Here is a 22,446-nt window from a genome sequence, read left to right as displayed (position 1 = left end):
CTCAGTCTTTCTCACTCACCCTGTCAGTGTGTCTGATCACTGAACGTAAAAAACCCACCGGTGGAGGTTAAATATTAGCAGAACCTGCAATAAAAGGCAAGGAAATACTCAACTGTCCCAAGCTTTAACACTCAAGGGAATGAGAAGATAATTGGGGGCAAATGCCAAATGTGACCTTATAACATGTTGGAGATCTTTCAAAAACAAAACCCCCCAAAAACTGATATCCACCACAACTGCAAGCCATTAGCCTCACAACCACAGGAGCTAAAAGCTAACCTTTTGCTAACTTTAAGTTAAAATAAAGCAGAGGGTGTCGTCATTTGAACACCTCTGTCACCTAAGTCTTAATGTCTGAAGCTACTAAACTGATTAAGCACACCGACACTAGGCACTTTTTATTCGGATGACTTAGCTAAATGCAGTCACTTACTCATCACAGCCCTGCTTGCTGCCATCTCTCTTGGCTCAGTAAGCAGGAAGTTCTCAAATGACACACACTTTCTACAATTTAGAGAACAACGACTCCGCTTACCTGCTCTTGAGTAATATAATACTGCCGTTCAATGTCTGTTAGGCACAACTCTTATGATATTCGCTGTGCCTAACTTCTGTGGACTGACCCTGGGATTAGCCTGCCTGCCAGCACACATACACCAGATTGAGTCGCGAGGAGAGGAAACGCTGTAGAAGAACCCGGCCGCTCGACCAATCAGATGCTGGGGTTTCCCCTCTCGATTACCGTAAATACTCCAACACGCGCATTTTATTTTGCGCATGTTATGTCATATTACTAGTTTATCCTAAGCTGTGGTACTGTATTGCGTAGAAAATTTGTGGCTATGTGGTGCGTGCGTGGTTTACATATTTATCTAAGAAGCAAAACATCCCTGTTCAGTCTTAGGAGAAGACATCTCTCTGGGATGTGTCAGGAAGTGCATCCAGGGTAAAGAATCTGCCAAATCAGACATGCGGAGCTACCAACTGTGCTCACCCCTTGTGAATAAGGAAGTATCTACCATATATATTTATTTGAAGGCTACACAGCACAGAAACTGGTAGATAATGATGAACTGAGTTTAATAGTGCCTATGCTCTGAGTAAACACTCATTGCTCTCCTAAACTAACCTACAATAATATTGACAGATTAACAGATGTTAGGATATTGCTAGAGGTCTTAACAGAAGAATGCAAAAAGATCACGAAAGGCATATTTATATATTTATCTGAAAGCAACAAAAATGGAATGTATATTTATTGGCATGATTTAATGAATGCTAAATGTAGATTGTACATAAAAACTGACAGTGTCTTTCAGTCGATATGTATGCTGATATTTTTTTAACACACTATTTTATACAAGAGAATGCATTTACATTTTAAATGCAATTTAAAATACAAATTTAGCGAAACAAGCCAATTTTCTAACAGTTTTTTCAACCCTCCCCCCAAGTGCATTATCATAAACTGAGTAACGAAATATACATTCTGTATTCTGATTAGTCATAACATTTCCCCCTCGTGTTGCCAAAACAACTCTAACATGTGGACATAGAAACTGTGGGGGCTTCCTGTGAAAGCTGGCAGATCATTTGGATTCTGTGGATTTTGGGCTGAGACTCCCATCTGTGCTTGACAGAGTTAGGATTGGAGTTGTGTTTCCTGCTAGGGAGTGTTGCTGCCTGAGTTTCCCCACCATTACATTATTATACCAGTGCAGTCAAATATGACATCAAAAAATAGTTTTAGTACTGTTTTATTAATTTTCCAGCAAGAACAGAAACTCCAAAAGAGATACTATCAATATAGAGAGAATTAAAAATGTCACAGATTCTCCCAAATGAAAAGCTGAGGCCTCCCTGAAGCATGGATACAACATAAATAGGTGCCCACAGAAACATGACTCTTATCACAAAGTGACACATGATGAAAACAACAACCGTTGAGCTTTTTGAAGAGCCATGCAGAAGGAAAAGGACACGTTACATTCAGCAAGCTGGAAGTATTGAGGTGTACCGAGGCACATTTTCTACATTGCTTTAAACACTTAAAATAATTAACTTCGGCTCAGTACCGACATGTGTTACAGATACTTTTCAGTGACGTTATTGCTGGCTTTGCTCTACCTGCAGCTCAGAAGAAATTTGCTAATGCAAAATATGATCCTTTGTGTTTGACTTAAAGCAAAATTCCTTTTGATTAGGTGGACCGCAGTTTACTGGCAAAAAATAGGGTGAACTCCTGTATTTCTGTATGTGCTAGTGACACTACCTGTGCTTCACTGTGATGTTTAAAAGAACCAACTCGGCTTTGCTGTCTCGTAGGTTGTACTTATGGCAAATCTCATGTATGGCTCAATTCTTTGGAAGTCATACTAAGTTGTGCAAGTGAAAATGTGCCTACAGCATCTGTATGTAGGCTACACCATGCATTACAGGTGCAGACAGCATGAGAGTCAACAGTTTTAGAACAACTTACATCTGCACAGTTAACAGCTAAGACTCGAGACAACTTCGACCTGTGTGTGGCTTGTATGGATTTTAAGGAAGGATTCAACTTATTATTTGATAATACGAAAGGAATAAAACATTCTTACTCTGTTGTGTTGCTGGCAGTATGTTTCACGTACACTATATGGACAAAAGTGACAGGCCACACCCTTTAATCTTTGAATTCAGGTGTTTTCAGTCCTGTGGTATATAAAATCAAGCATTTATACAGTCTACCTGTACAAACATATGTGAAGGAAGTAATAGGATGCTAAACACACAGTTACACAGTAAGAATGCCACTGTTGCAATGCCAGTTTGTATTTATGTGTGTCTGTGGATGGATTTTGTCACTTTTTCAAATGTATTTTATCTTCCATTATCAACTTTAAGGGTTATTTTTTGCACTGCTGACTCAATAACTGCAGTGATCAAAACCTCCTCTGGCATTCACATCAGGACAAAAACTGTGCACGGGGAGCTTCGTGGAATTGGTTTCCATCCCAGCTCCTGTAGGGGTAATATTTAGGTGCCCCAGTACTTCTATCCATAAAGTGTATTTCAGCATTACAACTCAACTCGTACATTCTTTGATCAGTTAACAGCAGAATATCACATTTCAAACAGTGACATTTGAGATGGAGGGATTGAGGCCACAGAATAAAAGGAATGTTAAATTAACTGGGTTACGTTTGGCACTAGCGTTGAAGAGTTTTGTAAAGCCAGTTTTAGCTCCACAGTTCAAGAGAATGTGAGAAGCTCTTGACTAACAGACTATGAGGCACAAGCCAGCAGCCTTCACCTACTGCTTAATGTTCACCTGCCATTTACCTGGGTCTATTTTTTAAATTCTTTTTATTTGAGTTTCATGTATTAATCTGGCTGCTGCAAACCACTAAAAAGTTTTGAGTACAAATAATTTCCTGCAAAGGTTGTAAAGTATCCATATACTTCAAAATATAGTAAACCGTTGTTTGCATGAAAGCTTTCTGTGTGGCTGTCTTGGAACGAGAGGATAGTATATGTTCAGTGTAAAACAGACCTTGCTTGGTGCATCAAGCAAACAAGAAACCATAGCTGTCTGATAGTCAAAAATTACTACCACAGGGCATTCCACATTCAACAAGAACACAATTCACTCCAAATAACATGAACATGGGTTGTAGCAATGAACAAAGAGCACAAGAAAAATACAAACACAAAAATACTAGTCATTGAGAAATATAGTATGTAATTAAATCTGACTGTATTTTTTACAAGTTGACAGGCCGTTTGGAGCAGTGACAAAATGAAGTTGCTGTTAGAGTGTTAAACTCCTTATGGGTCATCGTGTAGCATAATATGATGGATTATTTTTCCAATAAATACATTCAGAGACACACCGGAAAAACACCTTCTGTGTCACTATTATTAGCTGGTGAAACTCACCGCTGGAAGACCACTTGAATTTTTGTTCTGAAAAGGATTACAAACAGTAAGAAGTAGAGAATAAGTACAGAATCTTGTAAGAAAAACAAATTGAAAGCAAGCCTAAAACAGGCTTAAGCTATTAGTTATTAATAGCGTAGGGAGGTGATACCAGCAGATGACTGTTCCTTCTTTTGTCATTTGCAAATGTTTGTGGCACAAAATGAAATTGTTGTCTGATCGATCAGAGCAAACCTCAGTTAATAAGGAATGTCAGCTGATTGCTTTAAAATATGCTCATGTAAATCAAATCTTTGCTGCTTGCATTGGCAAATGTGGTCCACATTTCTGACCTCTAACTGCCTGAGAACATCTCACGACGAAGCTGGAAGATTGCTTGCTTAAGTCAGGGGGTTGTTTTATCACAGCATATAGTGCGTTGTTGCAATAGTACCAAAAAAGACAAAAGCTGCTAACACTATGGTCTAATGTTTAAGCAGCATATTAAACCACGGGCACTGCTCACAATGTAAAGCACTATGAGCATTTGGGAGTGCTACCCGGTATGATGCTGTGGTGTACCTGCAGTTGAAATTCAACATCAAGAGTTGGGAGTCTGTGGCGTCTGTGGTGATGGAGTCCTGTGCTCTGGGAAGCCGGGTACTTTTCGGTTAATGTTTGGCTGTTTGCTTTCTTCCATCCATCCTCCTTCTTTCGCTTTCTTCCCGCTTGCTTTCTCCTTTCTCTGCCTGCACAGTTTCAGTGCTCGGGATATAAACACATCTAGGTCAAACAGACGCTCTTTTTGTTTGACAGGAAGAGACTCCAGGGAGTCAGCGTTTACTGGCTGAGAAAGGGAAGAAGTGGAAGAAAGCGGCTGAGATTCTGTGGGCTGGAAAAATTGTGTGGTGGTGGTGGGGGAAGACACCGTTTGATATGAATGAGGAGGATGTAGGGAGGTGGGAGATGAAGGAAGAAGTAATGGGAGGGCATAAGAGGAAGACATGATAGGGCGAAATGGGCTTAGTCTGCCTTCATCGTACTCTGATGGTTGCCGTACAACCTCCGTGTAGTGGAAGACTGGAGTTGGGAGGTCAGTAGGGGACAGAGGGAGAGGTGGCGAGGAAGTGTAGCAGGAAGGTGACTGCTGCTCCAAAGAAGGACTGGGACTGGGTGAGTGCAGACGAGACTGGGTGCTCTCAACCCAGCGAGAGATTTCCTGGAACAAATCCCCTGTCTCCTTGTCTTCCTCTTCCTTCGCTGCCTCCTCCTCCTTCATCTCTCCCAGATCCTCCATGCTGCCACCAATAGGCTCAGGAGGCACAAGGAGGCTGTTAATGTTACGCTTCCAGTGTGACAGATCAAGGATGAGCTTAGGCTCTGAGTAGTGTTGAGGTTTTCCCTCTCGCCAGGCAATTTTATCCAGATACGAAGGAGAGCCCACTTTGTAATCACAGGAGCGGCCACAGTCAACCTCCCCGTATCCCAAACCGCAGGCACGTTCCAGAGAGGAGTGAGAGTTTTCCAGGAAGCGCTCCGCCGAGCTGCTGTGGGAATATTTGCGTGGATCAACCTATATGAGACAGTTGGTGAGGGAAAAGTAATTAATTTCAATAAGCAATTAATTCTAGTTGTGTTGACTCATATCCCATGTGTTCAATGAAACTTAAGCTCATGACAGAATAAATACTACAGAGAAAGGACAAAAGCATAGTCAAGTGTGACACAGTCAAAAGTTGCCAGAATAAGTTATCAGCAGGTCTGAAATATACTCAGAAGCCTGGCCATGTAGGGTTTTATATGTAATTAATAACATTTTAAATGAATTCTGAATCTCTGTGGAAGCCAGTGAGAGGAAGCAAGAAGAGGGGGGAATTATAGGAACTGAGACAATATGGTCATCTCACTGTGACAAGAGCCAACAGGGTTACAAGAACTGCTGACACTTGCAGTATCCCTGCTTTAAAATGTAGAAAAATTATTGACCAACATCCAACATCTTCACTTATGTCTTTGCATAACAAAGACATTACAGTACTAGTAGTGCCAGTACAGCAGTCTCCTAGTATCTAGAAAAGGGAAGAAGCATATCCAACCTGAGCCTCCTCTACAAGTGAGCTGGAACTGGCCCGGGGGTCTCTCTGCACCTCCTCTTCCTCTGTAGTGTCTCCCAGGTCAGAGGTAATGTGACAAGGGGGCACGCAGCGACACCTCCCACCTGATTGTTGCCAGCACATAACTGTTGATAAACTGTTTTCGTACCTGCAGAAAGGCAGAAATTACAAGTCAGGAGTAAATAATTTGTGCTCAAACACATACATTTAAGTTGTAATCTGAAAATACACGAATGAACAGCTGAGATTGGTAGTTGATTTGATGAGAAAATGATCAACAGATCATTTTTAGTAGTATTTTTATTATTAAAACATACTAAGAATGACTAGGAAAACATGATCCAATTTTCCCCACTGGTGATTAAAAAAAATCCACACACCTGTCCCACTGGATGCTGGAGGCCTGACTATTGCTGTTGCTGAGGCTCTGCTCAGTGATGAGGCTGTCCTCCAGCTCATCCTCAATGCGGAAGGGATGCGATGAAGTGGGCTCGTCCTCTGGACAAGAGTACTGCTGAAGGAAGGGGTGAGACAACGCCGCTTCAGCTGTCAGGCGATCCATGGGGTTAAAGGTCAAGATACGCTCAAGGAAGTCCACAGCTGGGAGGGGAAAAGAAGGTGTGGGAGTAAAGCCTAAATTATATGTGTTAGACCTCCAAACATCTTCACACGACTCCAGCATCACTTCATCTGTCACAGGTCAGAAGAGCTGTGGTTTTCTATATCTTTTTTTCTCCCTTCTAGCACTTCCATTATTTGTTCCCTTCATACTTTAAAGTCCTTGACCTTCCTCTTCTCCCCATCACTCAGTCCCCATCACTCACCCTGAGGATCCACTTCAGGCAGAAGTTCAGAAAAGGGTTTCTTCACCTTCCATTCATGACTGACATATGAAGGCATCACCTAGAAATGCATGGTTAAAATATTACTTATGTTTCATTATTTTATTTATTTATTTTGTTTACATTTAAGGCATTCCACGCTGAAAAAAGACACATTTAACCTTGTACAAAATTAAGCCTTTCAGAACATCAGACGTTAATAACTTGATTAATAAAAATGATAATATCTCACTATTCAAAGAAAATTTGGGGAAAAAGTAAAAGCAATAAAATGGTCGGGTGAATGAAACATATATTTTGTTTCATGCGTCTTATTGCGTCTTGTTAGATTTATTAAATTCAAAATGCAAGTTCACAGAGGTGAAGTGACATAGTCTTTAGTCTACATTCATAACAAAAACAGGGGGGAGTGCATGATTATTTCAGATATTATAATATGTGCAGTTCTTGACATAATCAATATTTCTTTAAAAAAAAAAAAATTGCTCTCCAAAGCTGGGAAAATGAATGTCAGGCTTAATAATCAGTCAGACATTATAATGCTAATATGACTTGCAGTAGCCTCTGATGTTTGACCTGTAGCAGATCCTGCCTGTCCTCCTCTCTCAGCACCGGCACTGTGTTGAGAATCAGCTGCATCTGCTCCAGCTCATGAGCTCCTGGGAGCAAGACACAACCAATCAGAAGCAAGTTCAGAAGAGACAGAGGATCAGTTACATAAGCTGGGGGGAAACGTCAACTTTAAGAGTCAAGCATGAATATCTGGGAGATGGAAGATGTCAATTTAAAGACACAGTAAGTTAACAACTAGGTGGAAATTACTACTAAAGCATTCAAATTTCACACCACACCCTGTGGAATCAGTAAACTTGAAACTTTGGGCACACTGTTCTTTTGGCCACTCTCACATTAAGGAATAAACATCCTGCAACCCATCTACACTGGCAGACATCTACTCTAACTACCCTAGCTTGTTGCTGTGCCTGCATCAACTGGGAGGAATCAGTTGTCGTAAGTTTCCACTCAGTTATAGTTCACAAAGAGCATTTTACCTCTGACAGCTGGAGGGAAAATTCATATTTTGAAGTCACTGAATGCGGAGTAATCAGAAGTGTAGCATGCTTCTGTGGCATGCAAGTCTTCTTCTAACACAGAGCAGCAAAGCAGCATTTTCAGCTCATCTGACACATGGTGAAGTTCCCTTTAAATGTTTCATAAAGCCAATGGACACCAGCAGGTGGAGCTATATCAACAGAGTCGTAGCTGCAAGAAATATGCAAGCAGTGGTAGTTTGTTTGGAAGGGAGAATGCGGTCTCCTCTCTGGTAAACAAATATATGCTGTTTCCACTCTAGTCTGCGGGTTAAGTAAAAGCCAAGGAAAACACCTCTAACATCTGATGTATGAAATTTAAAAAATGCAGGAACACTAAGGAACAAAGAACACCTATATGTTTATGATGCCAGCCCTGTGGTGTAGAGGGCTGATGGAGGTCAAACCAGCCTGTGAGGAAGAACTACATCTACTCTGGAGAGTGAGAATTTCTCTATCATCATTGTCATTCTAGTCAGGCAAAGAAGTAGTGTGCAGAAAGAGAGCAAAGTGTCTTTGGTGGAGGACACTGTCAAAGGAAAAAAAACCAAACTCTCTTTGCTCTAACTGGATGGCGTCACTAGTGTGATGCAATTATTATAATTATGTTCAGTTCAGTTCAATGACAACAACAGTTGTCTCAAGGTGCTTTATATTTTAGAGTAAATGCAAAAACAAAAACAAAAAACCCCCCCAAACAACAATCAGATGAGCAAGCACTTTGGTGACAGTGGGAAGGAAAAACTCCCTTTTAAGAGGAAGAAACCTCCGGCAAAGCCAGGCTCAGGGAGGGGCAGTTATCTGCGGTTTGGGGTGATATATTAGTAATAAGGTTGAAAATGACAGTACTTAAACGGTGAACGCATTAAAAACAGTAGACATACCTGCAAATAGCATGCGTCCAGTGAGCATCTCAACCAGTATGCAGCCCGCAGCCCACATGTCTATGGCCTTGGTATAATTGTTGGGTGACAGCAGCAGACGTGGGGAGCAATACCATTTAGTTACCAAACCTTCCGACAGATAGCCCTGGATAAGGAAAGCAGAGGGATAAAATTGTTGAAAGTGAGAAATACAGAAAATGAAAGCTCTGAGAATCTTAAGTTATTTTCATATACGACGGGCATGCATCAGATTGGACTGTTAGCAGGCTGCATGTACTTGAATACGTATAAAGTTTGCTGGTAGTTGTTTGTCTTTAAAATGGATTGCCCTGAATTTCCACCGAAGCAACAACATAAGTCCTCATTAGTGCTGCTCTGACAGGATTCAGAGGACTCTATCTAATTCTCTAAAAAATCCTCTGTGAATAATGATGTTATGCACAGAGATACGCCAGTCACCACAGAGATAAGTCCGCATATTCCCTGATGTAGAGATAATGAGATGTTTCTGCCTGTTGCTATCATTAACACTTTCCCCACCTCTTGTATATCACCCCACCTCTCACTCTCCAGCCTTGTAAAATCTCAAAATACCTTCACTTACTACATCATATTTCTATTCCCCTCGTAGTTCTCCTGAGCCAAATTTCACTGCCCCAGGCTCTTAAACTTCTTCACAGCCCAGCTTGAAAAGAGAGCAGACTGCACGAGAAAATGCGGTTATATTTCCCCTCACACATTTTTAGATTTCTTGGCAGGAAAAGGCAGATGTAGTCTTCACTGCTTTTCCACTCAGCTGCTGTGAATTGTTTTATAATGACTGACATCACTCACATAAACTTTTCATTGTGCTGGGACGCTATTCTGTTGCCCATCTCTCAGGCTAATTTGAATTTGATGACTAACTGGCAAAGATCAGAAATAGATAGAAAATGAACCCCACATTGGCTCATGGCATACATGTCTAATATGCCTCTTAGCACTATTCTCTTATCCTTTCTGCCTCTCTAGCCCTCATTTTTTTTTATCCTCGTTGCTCTTCTTTCCTTCTATCCTCCGCTCTCCTAAAGTAATTTTCTATTCTCCTTTTCACCAGTCTCCTATCTTCTTATCTATTTTTTGGGGGGAAAGAGTTACTCGATTTAAGCTAATAAAATACAGACAGCTTGAATTTTTTTCCTCATTCAGATAAGCTATCACACTTGAAACTCTTCATGTCAGTAAATCATCTGGGGGTACTATGCCAAAAAAGGGCTGGCCTGCTTTCTCACGCTTTTGATGCGTCCCAAAGCTGCTTCATATTTTCGACAGCTTGAAAATAAGTGCCTTCTCGATAGGAAAAAGAAAAAGGGTAATTTTTCTTGATAAGCAGGTTATGAGTATGACTCAGAGTCTTCTTCACTGTGGGCCACCCACACCAAGATTCCCACTTAGACATCGCTGTGTGCGGTGTGCCTGGCCGAAGTAGGTTTTCTTTGCATGTCAAAACGACTGTACGACTCTTTTTTAAAAAGTTAGACTACTCCTACGTGCATTGAATGTAACTGCTAAGTCACTGCCTGTTCTCTTCTTTGTGGCAGGAGACAGTGCAAAAAATGATGCTGACTACTCAGTGACCTTATCTTCTATCTGTCTGGCCCGCTGTTGCCTTTTCATATCTGAGCTCTTGTTTACGCTCCCTGGTGAGAGTTTGATAGATGTTTCAAAAGTACCAAAGTACATTTCTTTCAGGGCCAACCCAAGCCTGGACACAGTTTTTAAGGGAAAAGCAAATTTAGGCCTCAGTTTTATAAAGCAATGCATAGATGTGGTCACATATGTCATTTGTAGCTGTGTTTGCTTTGTTTCCAAAACTATCCCCACTTCTGTTTTAGTGTTTTTGCTACTCTTTAAGATTATGGGGTGATTTCCCCCATCTTTGCTTCCTCTTTGTCCCCATTGACCTTCTTCCTCCTGCTTTTTCCTCCCACTTTTTTTATCATTCGTTCATCCCAACCTCCCACCTCAGTATTTCTCTGCGTCATCATTAGCTGCGCCTGTTCCCCTTCCCTTCCTCTTTTCTTCACACTTATTCTCTTTCTTCTAGCCTTTAGTGCATCTCAACAAGCTTCCTTTACCTCCTTTCTCATCTGTTTCTTCCCTCCTTCTCTTCTCTCCAGGTACTTTTAAACACTCTGTCCTTATCCAACTGTCTTCCCCCTTCCTCTGCTCTGACCTTCATCCAGGTAATGAATAATTTCTGGGCAGATCCAGCACTGCCTCAGCAGGTGGCATTCACACATACACATTCACAGAAGCACCAAGATCTTACCGGTGTAGACTGTAAATAACATCACAAATAATGTTGTTTTCCCCCTCTGTTTTCTGCCTCTCTCCTCTCAGCCCTTCTGTCATCTCTCTCTGCCTGAGTAAATGTTTGCTCTGTGTAGTCAGAAACACACTTCCAGACAGCTCTTCAAACAACCTAATTTCAATGCCTGGACTGAGATACAGTACAAGTATTAAAAGGTATGGCTAATGCAGAGAAGAAGTCTGTCTGATCATTGAGTAGGAAGAATTACACATCACAACTTTCTTTCAAAAAAAACATGATATAAAATCTTCATAAGTTCTTCTGTGATACTAAAGCATTAACCAGTCTTATTTAAAGTTAACAGCATTTGTGAATTTCCATCACAGCTGAGGTTAATGCGGCCTACGCCCATTAACAGAAAATGCCTGAAAAGGCACTTTTGGTTTGCATTATTGAATAAGAGCAATAGAGAGAGAATGCTATTGTATTCACTGAAAGCATCTGCTTTGGTATCAAAACTGCATCACAAATAGCCCAAATAGCATCAGACGTTATCCATCCATAATAATTTGAGAAATCCTTTGCAGCATTATCTAACTTATGAATGAGATTAATCTTCTTTTCTTGAATATTTTGCAAAAATCTTTAGACGTTTTTCATTTGTGTGAGCTGTCATCTGAAGATTGGTCCATGTTGTTGTCAAAACCATTTAAAGCATATTTATAGAGCTTAAGTGCAACACAGATGCAGCACTTTGTGAACATACTGGATTCTGCCTAGATAAACATTCATGGGGGTAATAACCAACCACCTTGAAGATGAAGGATGTGATGTGGGTAGAATACAGAAGACATCCCCTTGTTGCAGTACAAGGAAGAGTATTAAGTGCTTGGTCATGTAGCCAAACAGAGGGACAGAATGTCCACTGGTTCCTAAGACTATTTTGCTACTATAATAAAGCCTATTTTTTTTTGGCATTGACAGTCTGCATGCCATTGTTCTGTTTTTATCTTTTTCCTTTTTCTTTTGTATTGCTGTATTTTACTTCATTTTCAATTATAGGATTCTTTTTCTACAACAAATACTAATCTTTTGCTTTATAAGGTAGAATTTAAAACCTTGAAAACAACATCCAAAGAGTATTAGCTTTGATTCGTATTAGCAGTCAGTTATTCTCAGCAAATCAATGGTCTGATACAATAATATCAGTCATGATACGCAGGACAAGAAACAGTCGTGTGAAAAAGAAGAGACACCATGTTTCAGTGCTGAGGACAATAAACATAATTTAGAATATTGTCTGTAGTCTATATTATTAAAATACAAACTCAGATGTTAAACAACAAAACATATTACACCATGTCATTATTTATTAAAAACTAAAGCCAAGCCAAATATAGAAGCAGTGTGTGAAAAACTAATTACACCCCATCATTCGGTGGTTTGAGGAAGCACCTTTGGCAGCAATAACTTGAAGTAAGCATTTTCTGTCTGACTTTATGAGTTTTTCACATTGTTGTGGAGGATTCCACTCAAATTTGAAATATTGCTTCAGTTTATTGAGGTTTGTGGGCATTTGCACAGTTCTCTTAAAGTCACACTACAGCATTTCAGTCAGGTTGGGGCCTGGACTTTGACTGGGCCATTTGATTCTTGTCATTGTGACTCATTCTAATGTAGACTTGGTGGTTTGTCTGAGATCATAGCCTTGCTGCATGACCCAGTTTCAGCCAGGCTTTACATGACGAACAGATGACCTCGCATTTGACTCTAGAAAACTTTGGCAAACAGAGGATGTCACGGCTGACTCGATAACTGTAAGGTGCCCACTTCCTGTGGCTGCAGAACAAGCCCAAATCATCATCCCTCCACCACCATGCTTGACAGTTGGTATGAAGTGTATGCGCTGATATGCTGTGTTTGGTTTTCTCCAAGAATCTGCTGTATATTATAGCCACGCATTTCCACCTTCGTCTCATCTGTCCAAAGGAAATTTTCCAGTAGTCTTGTAATGTGGTGAGATGCAGCTTTTCAAATCTAAGCCATGCTGCCCTGGTTTTGTTTTTTTTTTAGAGAGAGAAGAGACTTTCTCTTGTCTCCTAGCAACCCTTCCAAACAAGCCATACTTGTTCAGCTTTTTTCTAATTGTATTTCCATGAACTTTAACATTTAACATGCTAACTGAACTCTATAGAGTCTGAGATATAGCTGGTGGATTTCTTTTGCTTTTTTTTTGCAGGGTCTCTGAGCAATACACAGTTTGACCTTGGGGGGAATCTTCTGTGACGTGCATTCCTGGGAAGACTGGCAACAGACTTGAATGTTTTCCACTTGTGAATAATCTTTCTCGCTGTAAAATCACGAGCTTCAAATTGTTTAGAAATGGATTTCTAACAGCAGCAACAGTTACTTGTCTGAGATCATTGCTGATGTCTTTGCATTGTGTTAACAGGCAGTCGAATACTGCAGACCAGCAAAATGACAAAACCTCTGCTTTATAAATGTGCTCAGTTAATCGGGTTGATTTGATTAGCAGCACCTGTCTGTTACTTACTCTCTTAATTCCTATGGAAGTTGGTGGGTGTTGGAAGAGAAAGGTTGAATATGTGTTTTTCCACACACTGCTTCTGCATTTAGGCTTAATATTTGTTAAATAAATAATGAGATGTGACATGTAATATGTCTGAGGTTCCATTTATCTAATTGCAAGACCTGATAAGGACAAAAAAAATTAAAATTGTATCTTGATAATAAAAAAATCTTAGAACCAAAAGCGAGTGTACTTCACATTCACATGACTGTGTGAGTGGTGTTGGAAAACACTTTTTCAGTACTGAAATAGTGTTTTGGAGAAATGTGTTTGAAAAACTGTAGCCTCTGACTTTTTCTCGCCCTTGTCTGACGTCTCCGCTTTGAGCTTTTCTCCACGTTCTTTCTTTTTCTCCCTGCCTCTGCTTTCATACTTTTTTACAAAGCTTTTTAGCTCTTTCGCTCAGCCTTCCCCGGTTTAAAATTTCTCACTCTTGCTTCTCATCTGTTCTTTCTCTCCCTTCTCTTCTTCCCTTCCACCCCCCCTCTCCGAATGCACCCCTGTGTCTGCACCCAGCTGATCCCCAGTCCCGTGCTCTGAGCTGACAAAGATCGCCTTTCACAAGAGCTCCTCTTCACAAGCACAAACCCAAACCCCCCCACACACAAACATATAAGCTTGCACACACATTCAGTCCCGCTAGTGTTACAGTGTGGCTTTGGGCTCTTTGCACACAATAAAGCTGAACAATAGAGCAGTAAATCTTCACACTAATCTTTCAGAAGTCTTTATATGCCATTGCCAGACTATCCACAGAGTTTAATTAGTGAAAAACTTGATATCAGCTCTGGAAAGAAGACATAAATAGCTGGGTTCGGGGTGAAGGGGAAGCTTCTTGTGAAAAACGCAGGTTGGCAATATCAAACAGGGAGATGTGTAATCAGAGAATATATGAAACAAACATTAGCCTGCACTGCAATGCGTAAGGAGAGATACATCAGTTACACACTTCTCAAAATTGGAGATTATGAAATTCTGGCTGCTTGGTCCACAGGTGCACTTTACATACGCAGGATCAGACTATTGATAAGCATCCAGTTGTAAAATAAAATGGAAACATGATAGATTCCGCATTGCAAATTGAAATATAGAAAGAATTTTCTTTGAAAGGATTCTTTTACAGCACTACACTATTTATTGTGTGTGATCAGCTGCCTGATAACCACATAGGGTTTGAGGAATTGGTGTCTCTTCCCTAATAACAACTCTACCATAATGAGATGGAGCAGAGATAATGTTTGATATTACAATGTGCTGCCTAGATGTAGCCATCAGCAGTTGAATGGCATACGGTGCTTCAGAGAAATGAGAAGAGAGGAAAAGAAATCCCCCGCAAGTTGGCTGAAATGTTTGGTATGATTAGTTTTTGTAGAACAAGCTGCACAAAGTATTTCATTTTTTATTTTTTTATTTTGATTTCAAAATCAATGTGGCCAACAGAGCCCTTCGTGGTTGATCAGGGATTTAAAGATTTATATAAAAAAATGAAAAGGCATTAATTAGCTTCCAGTCAAAATAGATCTTGGCACTCTGGCTTTATTTACATGCCCTACAAAAACATTAAGTGAGAATAATTGGGATACATCTGGGAATGTTTGTGCACATATCACAATCTCTTCTTTGGTCATCACACCAGTATTTTCTTATAGACATGCACTTAAATAAAGACTACAAAAACTACAGTACTGTGCAAAAAGCTTGAGCACTTCTTATTTCATCATCCATCCATCGAGTTCTGGGTCACAGGAGGGCTGGAGCATATCCCAGCTGTCATAAGGCAAGAGGACATGATCAATCAAATTTGAAAATTTTGTTTCTAATCGTTGTCAATGATGTATGGAGGAGGTCCGGATAGAGGTACAACAATACGTCAAAACTGATGGAATTATGAACGCAGAAAGTACAGTCGGACTTTGATCCACCATTCAATACCATCTTGAAAGCATCTGCTTGGCAGCAGCTTCATTTTTCAGTGTGACAGTGATTCCAAACACAATGCCAGTCCAGTAAAAACATGCCCTGATAGAACTACACACTGAAACACTATCATAGATTGGCCTCTGCAGAGCCTGGATCTCAACATTATTGGATCAGTGTGTGATCATCTTGACAGAGGACGGAACAAAAGGCAGCTAACATCCAAAGAAGAACTTAAGGAAGCCTGGAGACTACCTGAAGAAATGACAATAAAATTTGCCTTGGAGAGTTCAGGCTGTGTTGGAGGATGAAGCTGGTAACACTAAATATTGACATTCAAACTTCTTAGAATTGTACAAACTCGTGTTTTAATAAATCGATGCACCAATCTCCAGTTTTCCTTGCAAAATATAAAGAAATGAGGGTTGGCTCGAGACTTTTGCACAGTACTGCTGTAATATGACTCATCCATTTACCAATTTGAAAAGACACTGTAGGCCATTTGGAAAACTTTTTTGAGCGAGCTATCCATGCAATGAGCTGCCACCTTGTCAGCATGAGTCTCCCTGCAGATCATGCACTTCTGTGTGTGTTTGTGTGCCTGTGTGTGCGTGGGTCCTTCAGTGGTCCTTGTGCGTCTTCATGCTTACCTTATGAGAATAATGAGGGTCGACTATTCTGGCCAGCCCGAAGTCTCCGATCTTGAGCAGCAGTTGGTCCGTGTTGATAAATGTGTTGGCTGGCTTCAGGTCTCTGTGCAGGACGTTGGCAGAGTGGATAAACTTCAGTCCCCTCAGCAGCTGGTAGAACAGCAGAGTAGCATGACCTGCTCAAGGGCAAAAATCAAATCAGCACATCACGATGTACCCCAATGTCCATATGCAATGTATAAGCACATATTTTCTTCTTTAAAAAACATCTATTATCATGTCTGGATATAGGTAATAGTAAAAAATAAATACGTATCCCTCTGGCCTGTATTTCTGTTTATCCATCTTGACTGTTTTGATGTGAGATTTCTGCCTTGCCAAATTGTTATAAAAAAACCCTGCTTTGTTTATAACTTTGTGGTGATTTGCTGGGCAAGTTTTCTGTATTCTTCCTTTTATTTACCTGTATGTAGCGGCCCTTGCTCCAGCAGTCGAGCCAGATCAGTCTCCATGCACTCCTGGACAATGTAGAGGGCGCTGAGCTGGGTTGGATCTCGGGGCAAGGGCCGTCCATATGGAGCTAAAACCTCGTGGACTCTCACCACATTTTCATGGTGCAGCCGTCGGGTGATCTTTACCTCCCGCAGGGCATGTTTCACCGTCACGGCGTCTCGCATCACCAGCTTTTTAATTGCTACACGCTTTCCAGTCCGCTGGTCCACAGCAGACAGGACCAAGCCTGTGACACCTGTACCGAGAGGTCGAGGGTCAACAAAGTGACCACCGAGGTCGAAGCCATGGAGAAAGTGCGGTGTGTCCTGTGTGGCCATCGCTGCTCACTCTGGAGGTAACAGGGATGTATGATTCGAGGTACCAGACGGTAGATTTAATCTCTTGATTAGCAATGATTGTTTCACTCTTTTATGCACACGTTACATCTTGCTGGTGAGTGGAGACCTGAATTTTATTTACTTAGCTGCTGCATTTAGATACATGTAGATAGATGTTTCCTTGTAGACAAAAGCACAATGCAGGACTATTCCTACGGAAAATGGTGACAATTCAAGAGACCAACCAAAACTTTAAAAGGGATTATTAAGAAATGCTTGTGCTGAATTTCAGAGCTATTCTTAGTATTGCAAGAAAAGAAATGATCTCCATGGGATCTAAAGAATAAGATTTTGTGCGTCATTTGACCTCTTCATTTAGTCCAGTGTGGAGCAATTCAAGTTGCACTTCACCATCTGTTGCCTGTGTGTCCCAAACTAAGGACAAAGAAGATGAACTCTGATGCCTTTGAGAAAAGGTGCAACTGAGCAAAACCTCAAACTCAGTACAGCTAAAAATATGCAAAACTGTAATGTTCGGCTTTAGTCAGTGATCACACAGGGACACTTTTAACATGCTGGTAAAGCCTCTACAGTGGATGTTTAAAAATAACTTATTTTTTTCCTCCAGCATCTTCCTCTTGACTCTTGATGGTGATGATGTCTGTCTCTCCCTCACAGATGTTTTATTTTAGAGCTGAAGTCTGCTGCAGGGGTGTACTTCTAATCTCTGCCTGTATCTTCATGCACAGATAGTCAGAATATCAGGGAGCCTTATTAATACTACTCAGGGCATGGGGTATCCATAGAAACAACCCTCCGTGTGGCTGATTCTTGACTTGATGTATCATGGGACAGCAGCAGCAGCAGCAGGCGGATGGTCGGCTCTGCACTCTTCTCTGTTTATGCACGCTCCGCTGTTTGTTACAAGTCATCAAGCAGCCTTTGATGGTGAGGCAAGGAAAAAAAAAGGGAGGAGCAGTCATGTGTTTTATATTCAATAAGACTCTGTTGGCTCCTCCTCTTCTTCCATGATACCAGTGAGTGCCTCTCTCAGGCACGCGAGTTCATTCAAAGGGAGCTCCACACCTGGGTGCCAGCCAAATCCTAGAACTGTGGTATCCGCTCAGTATGCATATGTGTACATGTGCTTGGGTGTAATCCCTCAGAAATCTGCTTCCTGTTGCCTTTTCCTGAATGTAGGGATTTCAGCAGCATCAGCATCAAGGCCAGTATAGGAAGACACCACCATTAGCTGCGTCGCTCAGCACATCTGCTGCTCCTGCTGCTGGGGAGGGAAAGAGGAAACGGGGTGAGAGCTTGGAGACGAGGAAGATAACAAGGAAAGTTAGACGGCAGCAGAGCCCGGGTGTTAACGTTGTCTGTTGCGGCAGAGTTACCATTACATAACACCAAATGGCAGTGTAACCTAATCTATGCAAGCAACTTTGAGTGCATAGAGAGAGGATGATCAATTTTATGGTGCTTTAATATGCGTTATATTAAAGCACATCAAATGTTATCACATCAAAGCAAAAAGTCTATTTGACAGGGTGGACTAGATTGACATGATTGCAGTTTCTTGTTCATCCTTTCAGTTTTTGATCTGCTTTAGACAATTTTAGTTCCAATTTCTAACCCAGGAAGGTCACATAGAGGTAGCAAACAAAAGAATTGACTTTGTCCTTCTCTTCAGCCCCAGAGGTGAAGTCATCAATCCATAAAACAAATCTCTGTGCTACCAGAAGCCTCGAGGCACGGTTGAGAATGAACTCATCCCTCTTTTAGCTCTTTCTTACTTGAATTGGAGAGCATACACCCTGTAACTGAACTGGACTGCAGGTGCTTTTACCCCCCCCCCATTTCCACAGCCTTTAAAATACTTACACACTCATGTTAAGCTCAGTCAGAGGCTGCAAGAGTGTAAGGTGAGAACAGAGAGACTAGAGAGGCAGCACTGACAGTGGGTCTGGGTGGGAGGTGCAGCACTGGGGTAACTTTATAAATAATGCATAACCACTAACGACATGTTGGTGCTCTCTCTCTCTCTCACACACACACAAACTGAGCATTTATTCTCTATATTTCTTCGGGTTATGCAACAGTGCTATATATTATGAATAACAATGCAGTGGCTTTATCCAGTCCAAAAAATGTTTATGTCAAAAACAATTGATTTAAATTCAGAGTGCATGCTTTTTAAAATAATATAATGTAGTTATTCATTCATATTTAAGAGGAGGGAAATAAAAGTCAACTCTTGGCATGAGCCAATATGATGTTACTAAATTTGTAGGTGATAGCAGATATGAGCAAATAAGGGCACATCTGTCATACTCCTGGCTTTGTGCTGATGATTTTCTGTCCCAGAGGAACCTCTGTAGCTTTGTTTTCTACTCTTTCTTTTCCATCTTCCTCTCTCTCTCTCTCTCTCTCTCTCTCTCTCTCTCTCTCTCTCTGTCGCGCTCTCTTTTATACTCGGTTTACTTCCCAATAAGCGTAAAGGCAGTTTTAGCCCACTTTACATCATGGGAAACACTACATGTTCTCCCTCTGCGCATGCTGGCTTGATGCAGCTGCCTTTGTGTGTCTACACACACTCTAGAAACGCCCCTCTGACAGAACAAAAACAATGTAATGGAAGTGCATGTAATAAAACATAAAGCCCAGTTTATAAGGGGAAAAGTATTCCAAACATTAACAACCCTATGTCAGACACATATCTCAGATATCTTATCAGAGCATCTGTTCTGTGGCAAACGACAAGAGGAAGAAGAAAGAAATACACGCAAAGATAACACCAGGAACCATCCAGCACTCACCGGGGCATTACACAGCCGCAGCCTGCCGTCCAGAAACAAAGATCCGGGGAAACGATGCGAGCTCCGTGCAAGCAAAGAAAGTGAAACACGACCGCAGCTCTGCCTCTATGGTGTGTCGGGGAGATTCAGTTGATAGAGAGGGGAACAGTCGGTGCGGGTCGGCACCGGGGCTGGGGGGAGATGAGATAAGCCGGAGGCTGCTACAGAGCCGGTTATTGTGAGCGACTGTCCGCTCTCTGTCAGCGCTTCAGAGCGATGATCTGAGTGAGGGGGCGGAGAGGAAGCGATCACCCCGATTCAGGTGCATCCAGCAGACCCGAGTGGCCTCGTAGGCTCTCTCACACACTGCACCACACACGATTAAGTACTAATCTCTCTCCCTCTCCCTCCTCACTTTCACATCTCTCCCTCATATCTCCGTGACTCCCGGCAGCATCTCCCAGACCTTAGTTTCCACGAGTGTCACAGTTACTGGTCTCCAAACCCGCTGAAGGATAAACAAAGAGAAAATTATAATTCAGACCCCATCTTTCTCATCCCTTCGCCCCTCCATCTCACTCCAGTTTCGTTATTATAGCTTGATGATTACCACGGCCATCTATCATCCTGACAGGCACAACATCTGTGGGTCTGAGATCCCCCAAGACAGGAAGCCAGAGAGGAGCCTTTGTTGACTGTGGGTTCTGCAGAACATCTACCTGGTGAGGAGCTGGTGAGGAGAGTGAAAATGAAAAACACACGGCTTTTGTGAGCATGGCATTGGTTAGTGTTTAAAAGAGGAACAGAAGAAAATGGCTGCTGATGAACTAAAGTGTGCCAGTTTTATTATATAAATTATGATGAAATTAGTCTATTTCACAAGCCATTTGAGCCATGCTGTTGTTGCTAAAAAACTGAGGGGAAAAACAGTGATGTTAAAGGTAAATCTACAGCTATAGTTGGATAAACGCAGTGTGACTGGTTCCTCATTCTCAAGCCATATTAAGATATGATTTCTTGCTTTCCTAAACCCTTTTCTGACAACTCCAGAAAACTGCGTGAGCTCAAAGTGTGTGGGTTGTTGACCTTTATGAAGACTAACAGAGCGGAAAAAACAGGAAAAAGCAAAGTTTCTCCAGCATCTCAATAATCTGTTGACTTACAAACCTCAGCAGCCGCTGGAAGGTCACGGTGAGCGTAATAATTATGCAGGGTTGCTTCAGCTGAGGGATTAATAAAGAGGAGAGAGGCTCCACAGAGAACAGATCCATGAGTCACCTAATGTAATGAACTGTGTGTGATGCTGTTATGATGTTGTGGGTTTGTCAAGGAGAAGACACAGTTACAGATACACTTCTGCATTTTGTGTTCCATTTCTGCCTCATTAGTGTACAGATATCTAAGCTAATGGGGATTCATGGCGTGAGAGCACAGATGAAGATGTCTTTCTCACCTCTAATCTGAAACATCGTGGCATAAAACAGTTTGATGATTGATGAATCATTTGCTAAACACAAGCCAGTAAGTGGGTCTGTGGTTTCTTTGTAATTACAGAAGGAGGTTTGAAACCAGAGAGCCGCTGCTATCGCTAAGATGAAAAGTGACAAGAAATATTTCCAACAACAGGATTTCTGTCTCTCGCTCTCCTTTTTTTTTTATGTATCTAAAGGGAATCTTGGTATAGTCTATCAAATTTGCATCTTACAGAAGCATATCTGCTCTTTGTCCTGCAAAAATAGAACAGGTTTACAAATGGAAAGTAGAAAACTGTCAAATGCTTTGGTTGCAGTTGCACCCAAAGAGACTTCCTCTAAGGATGGTTTTATTCAGTAGCAGGAAAAGAATCAGAATGCATGGTGACAACCATCCTGACCGATATCCCAGCTAACCTATCCCAGCTACCATAGGGCAAGAGGTAAGTTACATCCTGGACAGGTCAGCAGTCTGACACAGAGGAACAGGCAACCATTTGCACTCACATTCACAGTTATGGGCAATTTAGAGTCATCATATAACCCAACCCTACCAACTGCATTGGACTGTGTGAGGAAGCTGGAGTACCCGGACACAGAGAGAACATGCAACTCCCCCCCACATAGGTGGTGGAGGCGACTCAGTTTGACCTTCTTGCTGTGAGGCAACAGTACCACTGCACCACCCCCTTGTTTAAAAGCCTGTTTCTAGTCCATTGAATCCTTGTAAATGTAAAACAGAGATGGACACCTTTTGCTATGTTATGCAACTGGTGACCAGACATTTCAAAAACACATCTGTCTGCAGATTTTGTTTTTCCTGTGAATATTTTCTGCAACAAACTTAAATGACAAAAATTAAAAAAAATACTGATATAGAAAAGATGGACAAAAATAACCCTTTGTTTGGGGATATATTTTTAAAATTCATTCTCCATTTCTGTTCTGATCGTTCATGTGGCAAATCAGATTCTTTGTTGAGCAACATAAGCTGGGTGTAAAGGAAATGAGGTAAATAAATAAATAAATAAATAAATGAAAGGAGGAGACGATGGAATAATGAGAAAA

At 41.3% G+C, this 22,446-nt stretch overlaps 1 protein-coding gene across 2 annotated transcripts; it reads right to left on the bottom strand.

Moving 5' to 3' along the window:
- Positions 1-1,741: 1,741 nt before the first annotated feature.
- Positions 1,742-20,568, bottom strand: mapk4 (mitogen-activated protein kinase 4). Of its 2 annotated transcripts, none has more exons than XM_085475660.1 (9): positions 19,928-20,568; positions 16,742-18,393; positions 16,279-16,454; positions 8,829-8,973; positions 7,430-7,512; positions 6,836-6,914; positions 6,392-6,611; positions 5,994-6,159; positions 1,742-5,470 (listed from the first exon to the last, which is right to left on the bottom strand). In XM_085475660.1, the coding sequence occupies exons 2-9, from the start codon at positions 17,106-17,108 to the stop codon at positions 4,499-4,501; spliced, it is 2,208 nt and encodes a 735-aa protein (XP_085331786.1). In that variant the 5' UTR covers positions 17,109-18,393; positions 19,928-20,568; the 3' UTR covers positions 1,742-4,498. The 2 variants fall into 2 exon arrangements, with proteins under 2 accessions (XP_085331786.1, XP_085331787.1); XM_085475661.1 differs by having other exon boundaries at positions 16,742-18,390.
- Between the last annotated feature and the right edge of the window lie 1,878 nt (positions 20,569-22,446).

Source organism: Copadichromis virginalis, linkage group LG12 (genome assembly GCF_057382275.1).
Source record: "Copadichromis virginalis isolate Kocher_CV1m ecotype Utaka linkage group LG12, C_Virginalis_male_GT1.1, whole genome shotgun sequence".
NCBI lineage: Eukaryota > Metazoa > Chordata > Actinopteri > Cichliformes > Cichlidae > Copadichromis > Copadichromis virginalis.
The sequence above is the reverse complement of the archived record's forward strand: the minus strand, read 5'-3'. Positions and strand labels throughout refer to the sequence as shown.